Genomic DNA, 20,241 nt, shown 5'->3' on the forward strand with positions numbered 1-20,241 from the left:
TCACTGCATATGTTGTGTGAGTCTGAAGAGGGATCTATAGACTGGTATCAGATATTTGGGCTAATATCGGACTTAAGGACTTGATTTAGACTGGGCTGGGTTGTTTTCTTAATATACAATTATTCTTTGATATAAAGTTCTCTCTTATACACATATGAGTGTCTATGAATGTGTTTCTCCTGTCACCCCAGGGTAACACAGCCTATTTGATGATGATGCAGCCTCACCTGCCATTGATGGGCTGTCCATTTTTGCATGCTTCCCTGGAGAGGCTCTTTTACCAATGTAGGCTCTTCACTGCTTGAGTGTGTTTTCATTTGAGGTTGCTTTTTTGCTGAAGGTTTTGAGTTAAGACTTAGAAATGACTCACTGTGAAGTCAGCAGGTCCTCCCACCCTCACTCTCTGGATTATTGCCTCAAACTTCTTTCAAGCTGGCAGTTTTTACCAGGTAAAATCAGCCTAGTCCTTGAGTTGTTTCCAAGAAATGAAAGCCATTCATTATGTTGTTAATTAAACATTGAGGCAACAATTTCTTGTCTTTCTAGTACTTCAAGCTTTTAATTGCCATCATAGCAGTTTAGCCTTTGAAATGTGTCCCAAGCCTTTCCATTTGCTAGGTTAGATTTTTCAGTGAACCCTATATTGACTGTTCTAATGACCAACGCTACATCATAGGAACAAGCATTTGAAAAAACAAAACAAAACTGCTTGCTGTGGGCGCAATGTGTTTTATAGGTCTTTCTGTCCCACGAGCACTCTCTGGTCCTCACAGAAGCCTTATATGCATGGCTAAATCAGTACAGTCACAGCCTACTGGAGGTTACCTCCAGTTTTTGAGATTCCTGAGACATAGTTTTAATTCTCCTGGAATTAAATGTCTGTGGGGTTGGGGTGACAAACTCAGGCCGTTGCCCTGAGGTGTTCTTTTGAATTCTGATTCTTGAAGAAATTAGTTTCCTAAAGTCACTATTAAGCTGAACAATCGTCTGTTAACTAGCTTAGAGAATATCAGTTTGCCTTAGGCATTGTGCTCTTTCAAAGAATTCTCCATGTGCATTTACTTTCGGGAAACAGAAGCTGCAAGATTATACTAGAAGCTATATTTTAGAGAAAACTGTTAGTATATAATTACTATTCTGATCCCATTTTGATGGCAATGTCAATAAGATGCGAATTAAAAATACTTGGAAGCACTTTCCTCCCTGTCCTTTTTGACTCTTTAGTTGAAATGTTACGGCAATGGTAACCATATATTAAACAGACTTAATCAAATTCTACATTGGCTTAACATGAGTTCTTATTTTTTAACAATACTGGTACATAAAAGTCAAAGCAATGCTTTCTAAGAAGCTACAAGAAATGTTTTACATAATAACTTTGGAGAGATTATACTTCAAAACGAAGACAAACATATCGTGCTTTAATTTAGAAATCACGTGCAAACCAAACTTACTGCCATCGAGTCAATTCTCGCTCACAGGGACCCTAGAGGACAGGGCAGAACTGCCCCTGTGAGTTTCCGAGACTGTGATTCTTCATGGGGGTGGAAGCCTCAGAAGCGCACATTCTGAGACCTTTGTCAAAATCACGCTAAGGTCAACTGTTCCTCTGGTCTCTAGGTGATTCTTCTTAGTGCATACATGAATTTTTTTTCTCATATATATGGAAATTTAAATATGCAAATTAAGGGATAGTTATTATTCAGAGAAACAAGTCTCATGATAGAATGTTACGTGATAGGATTAATATTTTGGAGATTGGGTCTAAGACCCTTTTAAAATCATCTCACTTGTTTACCTCTACAGTGCTGCAAATTACTTGATAATGAAAATGGAATAGTTTGCTAATAGTGTAAATATGACACGTGGTACCCTGAGAAAGCTATGCAAATAAGGTATACAAAACACTTAGACGGTGGGCTGATCTGTTTTGACATCTCACTAGGCTTACCACGAGTCATACCAAAGGTGGGAAGAGGGAAATCTCATTATCAATAAGACAGAAGAGTCAGAACTAAGCCCCAAGATCCCTGTGCTGAATCGCCTTGGTGCTCCCTGTATGATGACAAAGACTTTCTCTATAACTCTCCTCATTTCCTTCTGAGCTTTCATTGATATCTCTGCTGTTGGCCATAAGGCAATCTGGGCTTTTAGCGCCAGACACTTTAAACCTCTCAGCTTCTACCTGTTACTCAACTCAAATACCCACGCCCACACTGCAAGTACCTTTTAGAGCAGCACTTCAGTCCTGGCACTGACAGCTGTTTTGTTATGTATTGATGCTGTACTAGAAAAACATAAATGAGTGACTTTAACAAACACGTGTATTTTCTCACAGTTTAAGAGGCCCAAAGTCCAAATTCAGGCCCCTTGTTTGAAGGCCAGGCTTGTGCTTCCTGTCAACATCTGAGGAGCTGGTGTTTTTTGGAGAGCGCTCTGTGTTTTGGCATCAAGATTCCCCAGAATCTAGGAGGTTCTCAGCATAGGACTCTGCGTCCAAAGGACACACTTCATTTCTGGCTCTTCCTTCTTCTTGAAGGTGAGATTCCTCTCCTGTGTGCTTGCTTCGCTCTCCTTCTTATCTTGTAAGAGAAAAGTAAGACTCAAGCAAGGGTGTGACTTCAGTGAAAGTGTGACAAGTGAAGAATACTTAATATTGCTCTTCTATCTGTAATCTTTGTAACTCTGACCCACTGCCTGGATAGAAGTAGCTAAATAAGGTGCAGAGGACTCTAACTCAGAGCTTGGTCAGTTTTGCAAATCCACTCAGCATAAGAGTGAGCAAACTCGGAAGTGAAAGGACCCCACAAGCATCCAGAGAGAAGAGCCATGAGTAGAATGCATGCAAGATGTTAGCCTAAAGTGGCAGGCACAAAAGAGGCACCCTATACTGCAACATCTCCAGGGGTCCTCAAACTTTTAAAACAGGGGCCAGTTCACTGTCCCTCAGACCCGTTGGTGGGCCAGACTATAGTTAAAAACAAAACAAAACTGTGAACAAATTTCTATGCACACTTCACATATCTTATTTTGAAGTAGAAAAACCAAACAGGGCAACACCCCACAGGCCGGATAAATGTCCTTGGTGCATGTGGCCTACGGGCCATAGTTTGAAGATGCCTGAAGACTATATAAAACAGAACAGTGGTGTCTCGCCAGGACCATACACAGAGCAGGGGAGTCTCACAGAGACCATGAAGTGAAGTGGAGGTCAAAGAGGTAGCCAAAAAACCCACATAGCCTGCCAGCACAGCTGCGAAGAGGCACTTCAGACAAAAGAACTGTATGGTAAACATTTTGTCACGGGTTAGCTTCCCTAATAAACCTCATAGTCATGATTACTGTCTGTAACTATTGTGTGGTCATTGCAACAAACCACTGAATCCAGCAAAGAAAAGGAATGCCAAGGGAAGGATGGTTGGTGTCAGAATAGGATAAAGAGGGATCGAGGTTGGAGGCGGTCTGACCTCTGGTTCACAGGAATCATCCTTGGGGGGATTAGGAATTGAACTCTCCTCCCTCCTTGTGTAGCTGGAGAAGGTTGGACAGGGCCCCCCTACCATTTCATCAGGGTGTGACCTGTATCACATCCTCTTGAAAGTCTGACTCAGGATAAACCCCATCCTGATCCTCCCTCATTAGCATACAGAGGTTAGGATTTATAACTGTGGTAGTTACATAATCTGTTGTCAATTTGAGATTTAGGAGTGAAGGGGAGGAGTTTAGCCTGTTAATCAGGTTGCAGCTTGATGACCTCATTTGGAGGCACTAAGGAGATAGATAGCTCTTTGGAAGCAGGACACACGCTCACTTCCTGGGAGACATTCTAGCTGAGAAGACACAAGGAGCTATGCTAGTGCCCTGAGCTGAAGAAGCCACACAGAGACTTCTGCCAGCGCTGAGATGCTTACACTGCCACTGGATCCACGACTTTCCACCCACTGGCTTGTGATCGTCCTGCATCTGGCACCATTTCACGTGTTTCTTGAGTCTGAAGAGGACTTTATAGATTAGGATCGGACATATGAGCTAATATCAGACTTATGGACTTAATCTGGACTGGGCTGGGACGTTTTCTCAAATTCAACTGCTCTTGTATATAAAGCTCTTTCTTACACACATGAGTCTCCATATGAATTTATTTCTCTAGTCTACGCAGACTAACAAAAGAATACATCACAAAATGGAAGATCATGGCTTGCTGTTCTTCTTGCTTCCTTCTGATCTCTCACTAGAATCACTTTTGATGCCCATAATTTTAGCCGTAGTCTCATCAAGGCAATTTAAGCTTTTACTATTAGGTACATTAAACCCTCTCAGCCTTTACCCATTACCCCAGTGGAACACCCCTAGATAATCACATCATATCACAAAATGGAGGGCACCCACACAATGCCATGAATCACGACCTAGTCAAGTTCACATATTTGGGTGGTGGGGGGGGAGGTTAATAGTCCAATCTATGACAGCTAGCTTTTCCATTTTGCAGTATGCAGTTCGAATCAACTCTAAAAGAACTCTGGGGTGGGGGAAGAGAGGGAGATACGTTGTCTTCAAAGTTCTGTCTAGCTTTTTCTGTAGGAAAAGATTAGTCAGTTACATATAGTTATAGAGAATTGATTTTCAGTGTATTATCTCCTTATAAAATACATAAACTACAGACTCCCTGTTTAGAGGTAACCAAATTGATGCCATGTGAGATCTGTTCCTCATTTAAGCCCTTCTAGAGCCTTTATAACTCATGTTTTACTCAAAGATACAATTATGATGAGTGATCTTATAGATTTGTCCTGGTGGGCTGTCTGTTCAACTCCGCCTGGAGATTTATTAGGACATAAAAGGAAAATGCTTTTGCATTGTAAGTGTTCCTCTGACCCTTTTCTCTGGTTGTGTTGGGCATTTACCACTTGTATTGTGATGTGAGTAATGAAAAGTATATAGAAAAGTACATGACTCCCTTAGAATGCACATCCTGATGTGAAAGTATAGAAGCTCTATGTATTCTGAGCACAACTGAGATACCTTCAAGAAAAACTGCACTGCTGCTAGTCTCTGCTTGGGGCTCCAGCTTATAAACTTCGCTTCCCCTTTCTAACTTCTCTCACCACCATTGGGACTCTTCGGACTCACAGTGAAGCCACAGGGCAGGTTATAATGGTCCTTGTGGGTGTCTGAGTCATTAGCTCGTTAAGGCAGTAAAAAGCCTCATCTTTTTCCTACTTGCCAACTTGGAGTTTGTGAATTGGCTCAGTTGCTCCTGGAAACCAACCTTTACTAAAGGCAACAAATGGGGGGAAATATCATTTCTGTGTAATAGCACTGTTAATATCATATGTCTATGGTCAATCCAAAGCACATAGTGCATAGTGCTGTAAGGAGATTGGTGTCGTACATGACACACATTTGAGATAATCAAAAGATTGGTGGTCTGAACATACAGAGCGGCTTAGTGATCCACTCCAACAAAAACGAGGGGGCAATTCTAATCTGCCATACAAGTTCACTGTGAGCTGGAATTTATTCAATGGCACTCAACAACAACCAAGAATTTTAGAAGTGACTAATTAATTGTCCTGATAATTGCATTCCTTGAAAAGTGCAGTAATATTTCATTTAACAGTTACAGCCAAAATTACTTTAGGTTTGAAAGCTTGTGAACAATATGGCATACATATATTACGAAATGTGCATTAAAAAAACAGAGAAAACTGAGATTTGCTAGTATCAAAGTTTCAAAAAATAATGAATGTAATGATTTTAGTATAATAATATTGATATTTGGATATCTCTAACAATTAATAAACTTCTTGGGGGAAAAATAGGAGACGCTATTTTTATAATAATCAGGAAGCAACCAGGCACATTGCAAATAATTTATAATTTGGATTCAGAAACACAATTTTAATCATGATTTTGCATTTCAATTGTTCAGTATAACCCTCAACAAGTAATCTTTTTAAATCTCTGTGCTGAGTGAATGAATAATATGAAAGGAGGCAGACTGTTGATTGACTCAGTGGCTGTACCAATGTACCAACTGAAGATGGACAGACGCGGTGGCGGGGGTGGGTGGTGGGGGGGAACCAATGGTCTCAGACACCACAAAGACTGGTAGGCTGGCACAGGATGGGGCTGGGTTTAGTTCTGTCTTCTATACGTTTTGTATAAGTTGGAACTGACTGATAGCTCCTAACCTTTATTGTAAACATTATGATTTCAAAGATAAAATGAGGTTCTATAAGTACAGAGATGTGTCACTTAATGTTCATGATTTGTCCTGTGCATTTGGACATGTGCAAGCACCACTTTTTATACAGTCAGTTCCTATGCAATTTGTAGTTACATTTCCATAAAGAAAATCATACTAAAAACTTCTGAGAGCTCAGTGCACAGAGGCTGAGATTTGTGTCTATTAGATCCAGGAGGCTGGCTGGCTGTGAGTGGGGCTGCAGCTGGGTGGGAGCTGTACCAGCTGTCGGATTGAGACTTGGTGTATTTGGTAACATGGAACATGAGATGGCCATGTGTGGGTATCAGGAGTGTGGCTAGAAGTCGTGGCCCTGTCTACTGCTGGTGTCATGCTTCCTGGTCCTGCGCAGCTGCTGCTGCATGGTTGGTGCCCGTGCACACAGGCTGCGGGAGGAGAGCATCTTCCCTAGGGAGTAGGAGGGGAGGGAAGTGCTGCAAGGACTGGGATGACCCTGGACCCGCACTGCTCCTGCCTCCTACGTGTGTGTGGCTGGTAAAAGCCCCAGGGGGAGATAAGAAAGAAAAGTAGAGCTGTCTTTCCTTAAAATAAAACAAAAAACCTAATGGGACCATAGACAGATAGGCAGTTGGGCCCTGCTCAAATGGATGTTAAGTGCAGTGTACTTGTACATGTGGCCTCCTGAAAACAAAACACAAAAATAAACAGTGCCACAGAATGTAGTCTACATTTTGTTGAGTGTTACAGAACGGTTTATATTTACAAAAGGATAGTGAGTTTAATAGAGTTAAACTTATTCACATGTAGTTAAAAATGAAAGGAATTGATTATTCTTTATTATCCTGGTGTCAAAACTGAAGCATTATTTTATTTATGGCACACTATTAAAATTCGATTCCTCAATTAGAGTGAGGTAGCCTTGAAATGGCAAAAGAGAGAACTCTAAGAATTCATTCTTTCACTTGAAGCATCCATTTAGCTGGCAAAACTGACAGAATCAAAATTTTCAGAACTCTAGAATCTCAAAAACAAAACAAAACATCATGGCAAACAGAAGAGTGCTTAGTGAAGAATGAGGCTGCTTAATTTTGATAAGAAGCTATATTGTGACCTTTACTTATCTACCTACATCCTTCTTTTCACAGCTCTGGAACATCCATGAGGAAAGTGTTGTCAGGGTGGGGGTGGGGGTCACTATGCAGGTGGATGGAGACAGACTGACAAACTACATCCCTAAAGCTGGAGCCGTGCCTGTTCATTTGTGGAGAGCAGTGGTTCTCACCTTCCTAAGGCCATGACCCTTTCAGACAGTTCCTCGTGCTGTGGTGACCCCCAACCATAACATTATATTCGTTGCTACTTCATAGCTGTCCTTTTGCTACTGTTATGAATCGTCATGTAAATATCTGATATACAGGATGTATTTTCATTGTTACAAACTAGACATCAATAAAGCATAGTGATTAATCACCAAAACAATATGTATTTATATATTGTGGAATATTTATTTCTAATAACAAATAAATGAAATTTTGTCTTGAAGCACAGTGTAGCCTGGGTAACAGTCTTCACGCCTGGTACTCATACATGGGCATATCTGCATGTGGGTGGACTTGCCTTGAGACAGATAGAGGAGCGGTGTCTCGGTTCCTAAGACCATCAGAAATATATGTTTTCTGATGGTCTCAGGGGACCCTGTGAAAGAGTTGTTCAACCCCCAAAAGGGTCACGACCCATAGGTTGAGAACCACTGGTGTAGCGGAAGACCAAAGAATCGATGAGCTTGAATTGTGTTGCTGGTGAAAAATATTGAAAGTACCATGGACTGCCAAAAAGACAAACAAGTCTGTCTTGGATGAAGTATGGCCAGAGTGCTCCTTACAGGCAAGGATGGGGAGGCTTTGTCTTACATACTTTGGATATGTTGACAGGAGAGACTGAACAGTACCTGGAGAAGAACATCAAGCTAGGTGGAGTAGAAGGGCAGCAAAAAGAGGAAGAACCTTAATGAGATGGATTGACATAGTGGCAGCAACAACGGGCTCAAGCACAGGACCAATTGTGAGAATGGTGCAAGACCGGGTGGCATTTGGTTCTGTTGAACATAGGGTCGTTATGGGTTGGAACTGATTCGATGGTACTTAACAAGAACCACAATAAAGTGGCTCCCTAAAGGACTGGTGCAGAGGATAAACTTTATTTTATGCTTTGAACTGTAATGGCTTTCCAGGTGCAAATGATGAAAGCATTTGAAAATATAATTCATAGCTGGCTGAGGTCAGAGACAGTACAGGACAAACAGGAGACAAACACAAAACACTGGGAAGAAAGCAAAGAGGAAGACGACAGAGGAAATAATGGCTTTGAAGGGCTCCCAATATACTTGGGAGTCTGGGCAAATCACCCATGACCCAGCCAGAGCATCTACAAAAAGGCATCTGAGAGCACTCTTAGCTTCCACTTCTAGTCAAACTTTGGGCTACAGCCAACCAGTTTTAGGTGGCCTACTTTGAATGAGTGCACAAACTAAGATCGAATCTATAAACACACAGAGAATAGGTTTGACTTTCTCTCTCTGTTTTTTAGTTTTTGGTTCCAGGCATTTAAAGAAGGATTCTCCCCAGTTACTGGTCAGGGTAGTTACATAATTTCATGTCAGTTTGAAGATACATAAAAGTGTAGGTATAGTATTTAACCTGTCAATCAGATCACAGACTGATTGTCTCCTTGTGGGCGTGGCCTTCTCATAAGGAGGGCCCTGGGAACCTCCTCTTCTCTCTCTGCCTTCACCTTCCTGTTGGGTGACCCTGCTTGCTGCCAGAGCCCTATGATGCAGCCACTGCCATTGGATCCACATGACTGCACCCACCACCCTGGATCTTCCTGCATTCTGCATCATCACATGTGGCTGTGTAAATCGGAAGAGGGGCTTATGGACTAGTCTCAGACTTACGGACTTGAGTCAGACTGGGCTGGGATGTTTTCTTGATATATCATTACTTCTCGATAGAAAGCTCTTTCTTACACATATATGAGTGTTACTGGATTTGTTTCTGTAGTCAACCCAACGTAACACACACTGGCCGACAGCTAAGATAACAGAACAGAAACATGTGCATGCCAGCAATGGGAATTCTAGTGATTGTCTTTGTTATTAAAAACAACATGCTGAATATTATAACTGCAGAAATGAGATTTTTCTGTACTATTTTTGCTTTTATTGGTTGTTGAGAGCTTCAACTATGCTCAAAGGAGTAAAGGCAGTGAAGAGAGTGAGGAAGAATGCAAGTGAAGACATGAGCACAGAGAAGAAAATCCAGTGACCTTTAAACTCCAGAGATTGAAATGATCCAGGCGAAGGACTAGCATGGAAACTAATGAGGGACGTGAACAGTCGTAAGGGGCCTGGGGGCGCCATCAAGGGAGTTACAGACCGGGCTGCTAATCTCAAGGTCAGCAGTTAAAATCACCAGGGACTCCATGGGAGAAAGAAGGGGCTTTCTACTCAGGGAACGAGTTCCAGGCTCCGAAACCCAGAGGGGCAGGTCTGGGTTTTACAGGGTCGCTAAAACTTGGAATAGATTAGATGGCAATGAGTTTGAGGGGGCATCATCAAAGGGACCAGCATGCTCCTTAGGAAAGTGTCAGAGGAGGAGAGAAAGAAGGAGGAGAGAGATATTTAATATAAAGTGTGAATGCCAACGGCCGAGAAGTACGTTTATGAAGAGACGATAAAAACCGCAAGTCATCAGAAGACTGCAAATGAAAACCGCAATAAAGCACAGAATTAAGGAGTTTTGCTGTGGAGTAATGAAAATGGTTTGCAACTAGAGGCAGTGGCCGTGCCACACTGTAAACTTGGTACATGACACTGAATGACTCACGTGAAAATGGTGGTATCAGGCTCTAAAATTTTTGCTAAAATCGAAAAATAATAAAACCATGATTAAAGAAGGACATTCTAATATTACTCTCTAAATTATGAGATATAAACCGTATTTACATTTTAAAACAATTGCACTTCTGAAATTGCACATGTTTTTTATATAAGTGTTTTGAAGTTGTACTTTAGGATAGTGGCTTTCCTGTATCTTTAGCAACTGAAATGATTGTTTTTGTGTGTAAAAAGAATAAAATTTTCCATATTTAAGAATTTATGCTTAATTATTCCTACAGTAGAAAATAAAAATTGGAGTTTCTGAACTGGATTAACTCTCTGAGATACTCATACGATATTATATATAATATTTAACCAATGGCACCCACATTTCCCTTTTGTGTTTCTCTGACACATATAGTAAAAGATATGGCATGGCATTGCTGAATACGCAACTAAAAAATCCAATTGTGTTTGTTTTTCTTACTGTCAGAGATGAAAAGACCAAGATGGTATTCCCCTCTTTTTCCCTCATAAGGATAACTTTGTTTCCAAATTTGAGACTTTTGCTCAACCATCTTTTCAGGTCTGGAGCCTCATTTTATCTATATAGATATCTAAGTAAGAAAGGAAATGAGAAGGTGAGATGGTAAAAGGATTTTCCTAGGGGTCTTTTGTGTTCCTACATTCATCTACAACCATCCCCAGACGATTTACCTGAAAGCTCATTTAATTGGCTGTCTCAGGGAACCGAACTTTAGGAGACATGGCATTGGAAATTACATAAAGGACCAAGAACCAAGCTTGTTATATAAACAGAGAAGCTATTCTACCTCAAAGGGCTATGAATATTTAGACCAGAAATTGTTCGTTTTTCTAAAATAGTTAAAGAAACATAATGCTTTCATACTTAAGTGTTATTAAGCAAAATGCTTACTAACTACAAGGATATAAAATTTAAATTAATTCTATTGGCCTCAAGAAGTAAGACATTATATTTCTAAATTTTACATTTTCATGAGATAGACGCTTTACTATGTAACAATACAAATATATTTCTTTGCTAGCATTTTTGGATCATTCTAGTTTGCTATTCTTTTCTGTAGAGAAAATAAATGCTTAAAGGTATTGAGGACCTCCTTTATATATTTTCTTTTAACCTTCCAAGTCAAGTTATTATTAGTTTAAAATACTCTTTGTAGTTACTACTTCACAAACTTTGAGCAGCTTTACCCAATATGCCCTTAGCTAAACTGAAAGAAGGCCTAATGACCAGTAAAAGTAAACAGAAGTAAAAAGCTAATTTAAAATCATTGGCACACCTTAGAGGCTATGAAAATATAGTACCACAAATATCAAAATGAGAGGATATGAGAGTCCTTGAATTTACCTTCCCATTTCTATGTCATTTAACCATTATATCATGGTGCTGGACTAGGACAGCAATCGCTAGGACAGCTATCCGATGTTGATTCCTTCTTCAAGGAGAAAATCATTTCTAGTTCCAACAAACTACAAGGAGATAATATTACTTTATCCGAAAATGGGTTATGTGGGCAAGCATTGGTAGAATAATAAAATTAATCAAAAATTCAAGAATTAAAATAAAACTTTAACCAATATTATAAGTAATAAAAACAGTAAAATACGTCCCTTACTCTTTCTTTTCGGCAGACACGCCTTTGCTCTCCAGGATGCTAGATGTTGCAGCACTGCCTACAGATCTGTGCATCATTCCATTTTGACCCAGACCAACACAGTTGACTCCAGTGTTTCCATAAAATATTTCTTCATTGCTAATATCTCATCAGGAGAAAACGAATTTCATTTCAAATGCTGCAAAATGTAGATCTCTAATTATGTAACATTTTGGACCTGGTGTATTAGAATTATAATTGCTATGCCATGTGTCTGTCTTCTGGAATAGTCTATCATTAGCAAATTGAAGGATGATTCTATAACTAACTACCAAAAGCGAGATCAAATATAAACACTACTAATAGAGGCATAACGTCTTCACCAAATTATCTTGATGTAGCATAGGCCCTGGATACTCAGACTCATGAAACGCTTTACTAAATCCCAGTAATTTCCCTCTTTATCTCTCTCTAACTGATTGTTGCAGAACTTAGAACACAAGCGTGCTACATGGCATCAGAATAGTTCCAAGATCTTCTTTATTTACACATGTTTGCAGTGAATGAAATAGTTCTCCAAAAACTTAATCATGTGAAGTAAAACTGTCAGGATAATGTTCTCTGGAGAGTCCTTCTGTGTTATTTCAGCTAGCATGTCAGAAGACATACTGTATGCCTTCTTAAACATTAGGATTATAAATACATTTCTTACAATACATATTAACTTGAAAATCTTGAAATAATATGATTTTCCTTATCTCTGTATGAAAGGTTTGTTTTAAAATTAACTCTTAAATGTTGATTAAAGCTAAGTGGCAGTCATAAATATTAAAAAGTAAGGTAACTAACTTAAAATTCTTCTGCTTCATTCAGTGATATTTGCATACGTGTGTGATGGCACTCTAAAATTGAAGGGCTTGGTATAACTGAAAATGAAAACTTTAGGTTTGAATTTAGCTCCATTTTCAGAAATAAATGTTAATTTATCCTAACTCCTCCTTTCTTCCTTCCAAGGAAGAGAATCTGTGATTTACAGCTTTATGACATGCAACTTCTTGTGAAACTTTAATCAACTTCAGCAAGCAATTGATGAAGCAAGAATGTGGTTTATAAAGAAACATTTGTCCGGCTTAATAATATGATCTCGGGAAAATGCTTGTGTGGCACACTGCACAGGACGGTGCATATAGGTATTTCAGAATACTGGTATCGCTTGCTAGGTTATCTGCAGAATATCTATGTTAGAAAATATATTAGGTAATCTTATACAATTTTAATTTACTATAGTTTTGTATCATTATATAATTCGAAGTGACCAGGGTTGTGATCACAAATCCTTGCCGACTTTTCTGTACTAACAGCTTGCCTTTTCCTCAGAGTGTTGGACCATTTTGTGGTCTAGCATTATATTACAATGTTCTGATCGGACCATTCAAACACTCTAATGCAACACGCACGCATACACACACACACACACACACACACACACACATATATACTAACATGCTTAGTTAATTTAAATGATTATTTTCTTATCACTTATTGAGGGAAAAAAAACCTTTAATATAGTTCTTACTACTTGAAAACAACTGGGTTTTAAGATGCAATAGTTGATTAAATGAAAAAATATATGTGTGATAAGCATAACTGAAAGAGAGCAAAAATTGAAGCGATTAATACCATTTACAAAGCCAATCTGTCATATGTGAATAATATTTTTCTGATATACAAAAGTACCGCACTTACAAAACAGCTTATTTCATCAAAGTTCGTTTTTGAAGTTTGATTTCTTACAATGCTATTCAACGAGAGTGATGAAAATCAGTATCTGATCCATAGCACTTTTCAAATCAAAGTTGGCCAGCATAGTCATTCTTTCACAAATATTTATTTTCCAGGAGAATGAATAGAAATAAAAATTTCCCAACTTAGGTTATAAAAATTATCCTAAGAAATAGGCATTACAAGTTCCAAAAATTTTAAAAATAGATATCAAAATAGCAATCAGTGAAGCAAAATATATCTTTGTAAAAATTAGCCCTGGAATACCATCTGCATTGCAACAGGCTCCTGGCTTAAACTCTAGAGCCAAAAAGGCCTATTGGTACAGTGCATGTGAAACCAAACTCAAGTTCTTAAAAAAAAAAAAGTTATTGGTTTGCTAGAAACTGATGGAAACATTGATATTCTGGCTCTTGAAGCCTAGAACTGTACTCACCCCAAGTTCACCTTTCAGTCAGCATTGTAATAAACATGCCCATATGTTGAATGTACTCCTTAGAAAATCAAGCCCATCAAAAGAGCAGAATTCTTCCAGGAATAAAGTTCAAAAGGCAGGAAGGGATGGTGTAAAAAAGAACTAATAGAAATGGTAAACACCTGGGGGGAACTGCACTGCAGGGATGGCAATCACAGTCATGAAATAAAATGAAAGATTTGTTGAATGAAAAACCAATTTTGAATGAAAAGCCAATTTGCTCTATAAATTGTTTCTCCTAAATCACAAGGAAACGTGAAAGAAAATGTGGTAAAAACCTTATTTACACAGTTTATGTGTAAGATTTTAAGTTAGTCTATAGGCCAGACAAAACCCCAAAACTAAACCCTATGCCACTGAATCAGTTTGGACACAGAGTAACCGTACAGATGGGAGTAGAAGGCCTCGAGGCTCGGAATCTTCAGGGAAGCTGACGGCCGGCCGCATTTTCCTTCGATGGAATGGCTGTGGGAGCAAATTGCTGACCTTTTGTCTGGCAGCCATTAGTGCCCCCTGAAATCTGCAAAAATCCACTTTATTGCCAGGGCTCTTGACCAAACCCACTTCATATCAACCCCTATCGCGGGTTTCTGAGGCTACGTAATGGAGCCGAGTGGGTGCAGGTTATGCCTTGGGCTGAGATCTGCTTGATTGGCACTTTGAACCCACCAGCAGCTCTGCAGGAAAAAGACTGGGCTTTCTTGTCCCATAAACAGTTGCAATCTCAGAAACCCACAGCGGGTCCCTATGAGTCAGCATTGACCTGATGGCAGTGAGCTTGGAGTTGTTGGTTTTTTTTTTTTTAATAATGTATATTAATATATGGCAAGGACATTTGCCCCCTTATGAAAAAGTTTTATTTTTAAGATACACTGATTTAGAAAGAACACAATGAAAACATCATAGTGAAATAAAAAACTAGAAATGAATATGCAATTTATTAATATGATTATCGATATATCTATGGAAAGTCAGTAATATATAATGACTAAGTTTTCAACCTATAGCCAATATATTTGTCAATGGAACTTTAGTAATACTTCAGCAAAGCTTATGTAGATGCTTTGGGGTCCTGAGACCTAGAGTTCAGAAATCAGTGCTTTAGGGGAGCTTTTAATTAGAACATAAATTTTATTTTTAATTGCATTATCATACTAGCCAATCAATATAGAATGATTTATATTAGATTTTCTAAAGTAAGAAACACTTGATTTCATAGGTGTTATTAACATTCTTTATTTTCTGCTATAGAGTTCTTCACAAATGAATATAACATGCCTTTTTATTTATTTATATAGTTATCTAACATACCTGATGGGAGAAAGATGCAGCTTTCTACTCAGGTAAAGAATCAGAGTCCTGGAAACTCACACGGGCAGTTCTACTCTGTCCTATAAGGTGTCTATGAGTCAGCATCAATTCAATGGCAATGAATTGGGGTGTTTTTGGTTTTGGTTTTGAGAACATACCTGTGGGTCCCCCACTAAGGTTGGGCTGCTAACTGCAAGGTTGGTGGTTCAAACCCACCAGCCACTCCTTGCAAGAAAGATGAGGCTATCTCCTCCCTAAAGGGTTACAGAGGTGCTCTTTAATGACCAAGTTTATTACAAATGCATTTATGGAAACACTGGGGTGCCTGAAACACAGATGGTCTCCAAGGACTCTACCGGCACTGGCTTTCCAGTAGCCCGGGGCTTAACCTGATGCCACCGTTTTTGCCTTCTCCGTTTATGTTCAATTTCTATTCTGTCACACCCCACTATGAAGATTAAACTCGGAATCTTCAACACACTAAGGAGATTTGAATATTAGAACAAAAGAGGTCTTTTCCATTTTTCATCACAGGATGAGTTCTTTTTATGAGTAATTTTAAGTGAAGGCATTATATGCATTTCTTCATTCAAATTTCTGGAGTCATCACTGATATTTAGAATTAGATTTCTAAGGCATCCGGAGCTTTATTGCTGCCGCACCGCACCCCACCCCTCCCCAAATCTGCAACTAGATGAACAACGAGCCATCCTTGTCTTTCGATTGAAAAGAGAAACGAGCTTACCGTGTAGCCCTCAGTGTACTGCACAGGCGCCGTGGCGCGCTCGTCTGCTGTGGGACTCAGAGGCTTGGGGTCAGACAGGGACCGCTGCATCATCTTGGCGGCTTTAGGACTTGCTGGGGGAGCTTTAGCCATATCTGGATGCAGTACTTTCTGCGGACTTATGTCATCGGAGAGGGTTTTTTCGTAAGGTACAAAGGCTGATTCTAAGGCTTTGCCTGGTGAGAGTGGTGAGATTGGCGAATAAAGAACTTTTGGCGATTTGGGCGGGGAAGGAGCCAATTGCACGGTGGAATCTGCCCGAAGGTGAGAAGAATAACCAATCTCTAAAGGCGTTGGCCGCTTCTTGTCTTTGGTTGGGGATGTAGCACTCAGATACTGAGGACTTAATGTATCTGACTCTCCTTCGGTTTGACATCCTAAACTGCCCCCTTTGTAAGTCTTTTCAGGGGCTGAAATGTGCTTAATGATTTCAACCTTGGCGTCGACTCGTGCCCGTATGGAAGGTGTTCGTATGGTTCCCACGGGTTCCGTCTGCACCGATATCTCAGCTACGGTTTGCACTGCTATGCTGGCGACTTTGGAGGGGGATTTGCACTTGTCGGCCTCTGTAGCACCGTCGCCGTACTTCGCTGCTCGCGCTTTTCTGCGTGATCTGCTCGGCACATCCCATTCGTCTTGATCCTCGTCGTCCGTCTGGACACTTGTATCAACACTTTTTCTCGCTCTCCTCCTCCTACTCGCATAGCTCCGATCGGCTGCTTCTTCATCATCAGTCTGGACCCCACTGTCCACTATCTTTTTAAAATTTCGGGGGTCATCTCCCAGATTTTCACCAATCTCATCATACGGTCCACGAACTTTAGTTCCCGAACTTCGCTTTTTGGGTGGTTTTTCATCTTTGACAACCACATCAGTGAGAGGTATTTCCGAGACAGTACTCAGGATGCCAGGGGGGGCGATGTACTGGGTTACCCCATCCGACTGAACTGTGTACCATCCTTGGCTCGGCGGAATTTCAATTGCCACAACGGCTGACGCTGTAGTGGTTGCTTCCTCGGTCCCCCAAAACTGCCCACCTTCGGGGGCAGCGTACTGACCTTCCAGCATGGCCGGCTCGGCCGTGGTTTGTGGAGCGCTGGGGTCTGAAGGGTCGTAGTTGTACTGGTAGATCTGGCGGATCTTTTGCTCCTCCAGCTGCTGGTGAAGCTGCTGCTGGAGCTGCTGGATCTGCTCCAGGTGGAGCTGCTGCTGAGCCAGGCTCTCCTGCCTCATCAGGAACTGGGCTTGCCGCTCTTCTTCCTGCTGGTAGAGCAGGTGCTGCTTCATGGACTGCAGCTCCTCCAGCTTTTTCTGCACCATCATCTTCTCTTGCTCCCGGAACCTCTGGATTTCCTGCCGTTCCCATTCTAATTCCTCAGCAAAGCGCTGCTGCTTGATTTTCTCCAGTTCCAAGAGCTCGCGCTCCAGGTCTAGTTGTTGCTGTGGTTTATCTTCTTCGGGGGCAATGACAAGAGCATTATCATCTTCGGTCACTTCAGAAAACACGTCCGACGCAGCGGTTAACGTGGGCACAGAGTCTATTGTCTCAGCTGTAAAGGTTTCCAGAGCAATGGTTTGCAAACTGGCGTTGATATCAATACCAGTTACTGTCATGTCTGTTTCAGATGCACCTGTGGTCAGGAAATATGATCGAGGCATTGGCTGGCTTTGGTGCAGGGCAGAGAATGAAGTCACTGCTTCAGTTGTATGCATCCCAGACAAATCCCTCACAGTAGTACTGAAAATGGAGCCAGGTTGGGTAGTGATAGCAAATGCAGAAGGTACCGGAGTTGCAACGGAAGAATATACAACACCATTAGAAGACTTCAACACACTCCCCACACCATACTGGGATCCTGGAGGTGGAGTCATTCGTGCTGTGGAATACTGTGGGGTGCTACCCCCACCACCTGATATGATTTGTCTTGTTTCTGGATATTGACCTGTAGTCTTGATTGAATAATCCATTACCTCACCTGAAATACAGGGCAGAGTTATAGTCCCGTTCCAGAAGGAAGGATGCTTTAGGGGGTTGAAAGCTCTTTCACCTTGATGAACATAATGAGTGGGGCTGCATGCAAATCCACAGGTTAACCTAATTAGATGCGGAAGAAAAGCAACGTTGAACATGCAGGCACATGCAGGCGACTTGGGGAAGAACAATTTTTTTTTTAATGAAAAAACAAAACAAAAACAAAAAGCGCACATATATTTCAACTATCTTGCCAAAACATCCAAAGAAAGAAAAAGGAGCCACATTTTCATCCTGAAATGAGATGGGGACCACCGTAATGATTGCTCAAGGATAGTTCTGCGGCCACATCATACTGACCTGTAGTAATTCTCCCTGAAGTTAGATCTACGGCGGCATCAGTTCCTCCAGAATAATCAAAAGCATTTTTACTTTTATAGAAAAAGTGTCCCGCTTCTGCTAAGTTAGTGTCAGACATAGAAGGTTTCATTCCCCCAATACCTCTGTAACCATATGGCCCCGACCGATCGTATTGATAGTGGTCATCCCTATAACCAAAACGATCTTCAGGAAGAGTAGTGGCAGGTGGCTGAGCTGTGCAACTCCTTCCAAAAGGTAACCTATAAACCACATCACAGCACACTGCTCTTCGCCCAGCAGTCAGATCAACAGGCTTTTCATCATCTTCTATTATTTTGGTCACTGTACTTGCAGTAGATTCATCCACTGTTACAATAGTTCTATGAGACTTTGTGGTACTGAGATCCACGGCTTCTCCATCAGCGAGTCCCTGGGACGTGGTGCTATCAGTCCATCCATTTGTAACGCCAACAGGAGGCACAGTGACAGGCTTTGTAACAGCAAGTGCCACTGCGTGAGCTGAAGTACTTAGGGATAAGTTTATTGGTGCTTCCTCCCGAAGGGTTGGAAAGGCTTGACAACTTGGTATCTTGTATGGGGGCTCAGCATACTTCGATTTAGTTAGCTGCAGGGGTGCTGTCATTGTAGGTTCTATACCCATAAAGCTTTCTGTGCCTGTGGTATAACTAGTACTAGCTGTGCAAGTGACAGCTGTCACTGCTTCTGTGGACAGGGATATTGGAGTCATGATGGAGGCGGCTGCACTAAGATTTACAATGGATGCTTGCACGGTACTGATTTGTCTTCCATACACTTCACTGGATGTGGTCTGTCTTTTCCCGTCTACTGTAGAAGTAGAAAGATCCATGCATTTTTCAGTTACTTTAGCGTCTACCTTTGGGACTGTACGCAAGTCAATGACATCACCGACAAGTGGCAGTTTTCCATTTTTCTTATGCTGATGCTTCTCTAAATGTCGGGTATCTAGAGCCAGAGGCTCGGGAGGAATTGCTATGGAGACACTGCTAGTAACAACACTAGGGACTTCACTTTTAGCTGCTGAAACCTCAACCATGGAGCCATCAGCTGTGAGAAACTGTGCACCTGAAGTTGGGGCTGGTGGAAAAGAAGAGAGTGCTGGGACCGGGACAGCAGAAAATGTCTCCAAAGCTCCTGACATGTACAAGCTCTGCTCTGAAGAACTTGGAATGGTTGCGGCTGTCACAGGGGGAATTACAGAAAACACTGGATCAGTGGAAACCAATTCTTTGGGGGGTGAGCCCAGAGGCCAACTCGTAATGACTTGGCCAGTTGATGAATCTGTTGGAGTCCCAGGTTCGGATGGCAAGGTGATAACCACATATGTTTCCATGAGGGATTTGGAAAACCTGGGTGAAGACTTGTTAGAGTGTGGGGAGAGTGGGGAGGTGGGGGAAGGCAATTTATAATCTGCCGAGGTCACTAAATTCAACGTCATACTTGAAGTTAAAGGTAAACTGGCAGGTTGGAGAGGTGTGTCTGTGGATTTTTGTGCCATTGTGGGAGGCTGAATAACTGCTGGTTTGGGAGCAATCGGAGGCTTGCTTGGCTCAGCCCTATGCGTAAATACAAGTCCAGTTGGAATTGAAGATGGCTTAGGAGGTACAGGCGGAGGTGCTGGGGTAGTTATTCTTGTTATAGGTAACCCATTACTCTTCAGAAGAGTTGGGGTCTCTGCAGTAGCTGCAGCTTCAGCCAGAGGGCTAACAGTCGAAGCTGGAGTCACGGAAGCTGTCACAGGTACCTTTCTTCTAGGATAAATCGTTGGTTTAGGAGAAGTTGGTGGAGGAAGTGGG

The 20,241-nt window shown here is 41.2% G+C and overlaps 1 protein-coding gene across 1 annotated transcript in view; it reads right to left on the reverse strand.

The window, feature by feature from the left end:
- Positions 1–20,241, reverse strand: part of PCLO (piccolo presynaptic cytomatrix protein) — a 393,696-nt gene that overhangs the window by 170,012 nt on the left and 203,443 nt on the right. The window contains exons 6-7 of the mRNA XM_045288647.1: positions 18,407–20,241; positions 16,036–18,050 (exon numbers count right to left, since the gene is read on the reverse strand). The exon at positions 18,407–20,241 is cut by the window's right edge and continues 24 nt beyond it. Of these exons, the coding sequence (XP_045144582.1) occupies positions 16,036–18,050; positions 18,407–20,241 (3,850 nt within the window). The remainder of the gene's footprint in view (positions 1–16,035; positions 18,051–18,406) is intronic.

The sequence above is a fragment of the Echinops telfairi genome, unplaced genomic scaffold, assembly GCF_000313985.2.
Source record: "Echinops telfairi isolate 266 unplaced genomic scaffold, ASM31398v2 ScPeMD7_23;HRSCAF=83, whole genome shotgun sequence".
Lineage (NCBI taxonomy): Eukaryota > Metazoa > Chordata > Mammalia > Afrosoricida > Tenrecidae > Echinops > Echinops telfairi.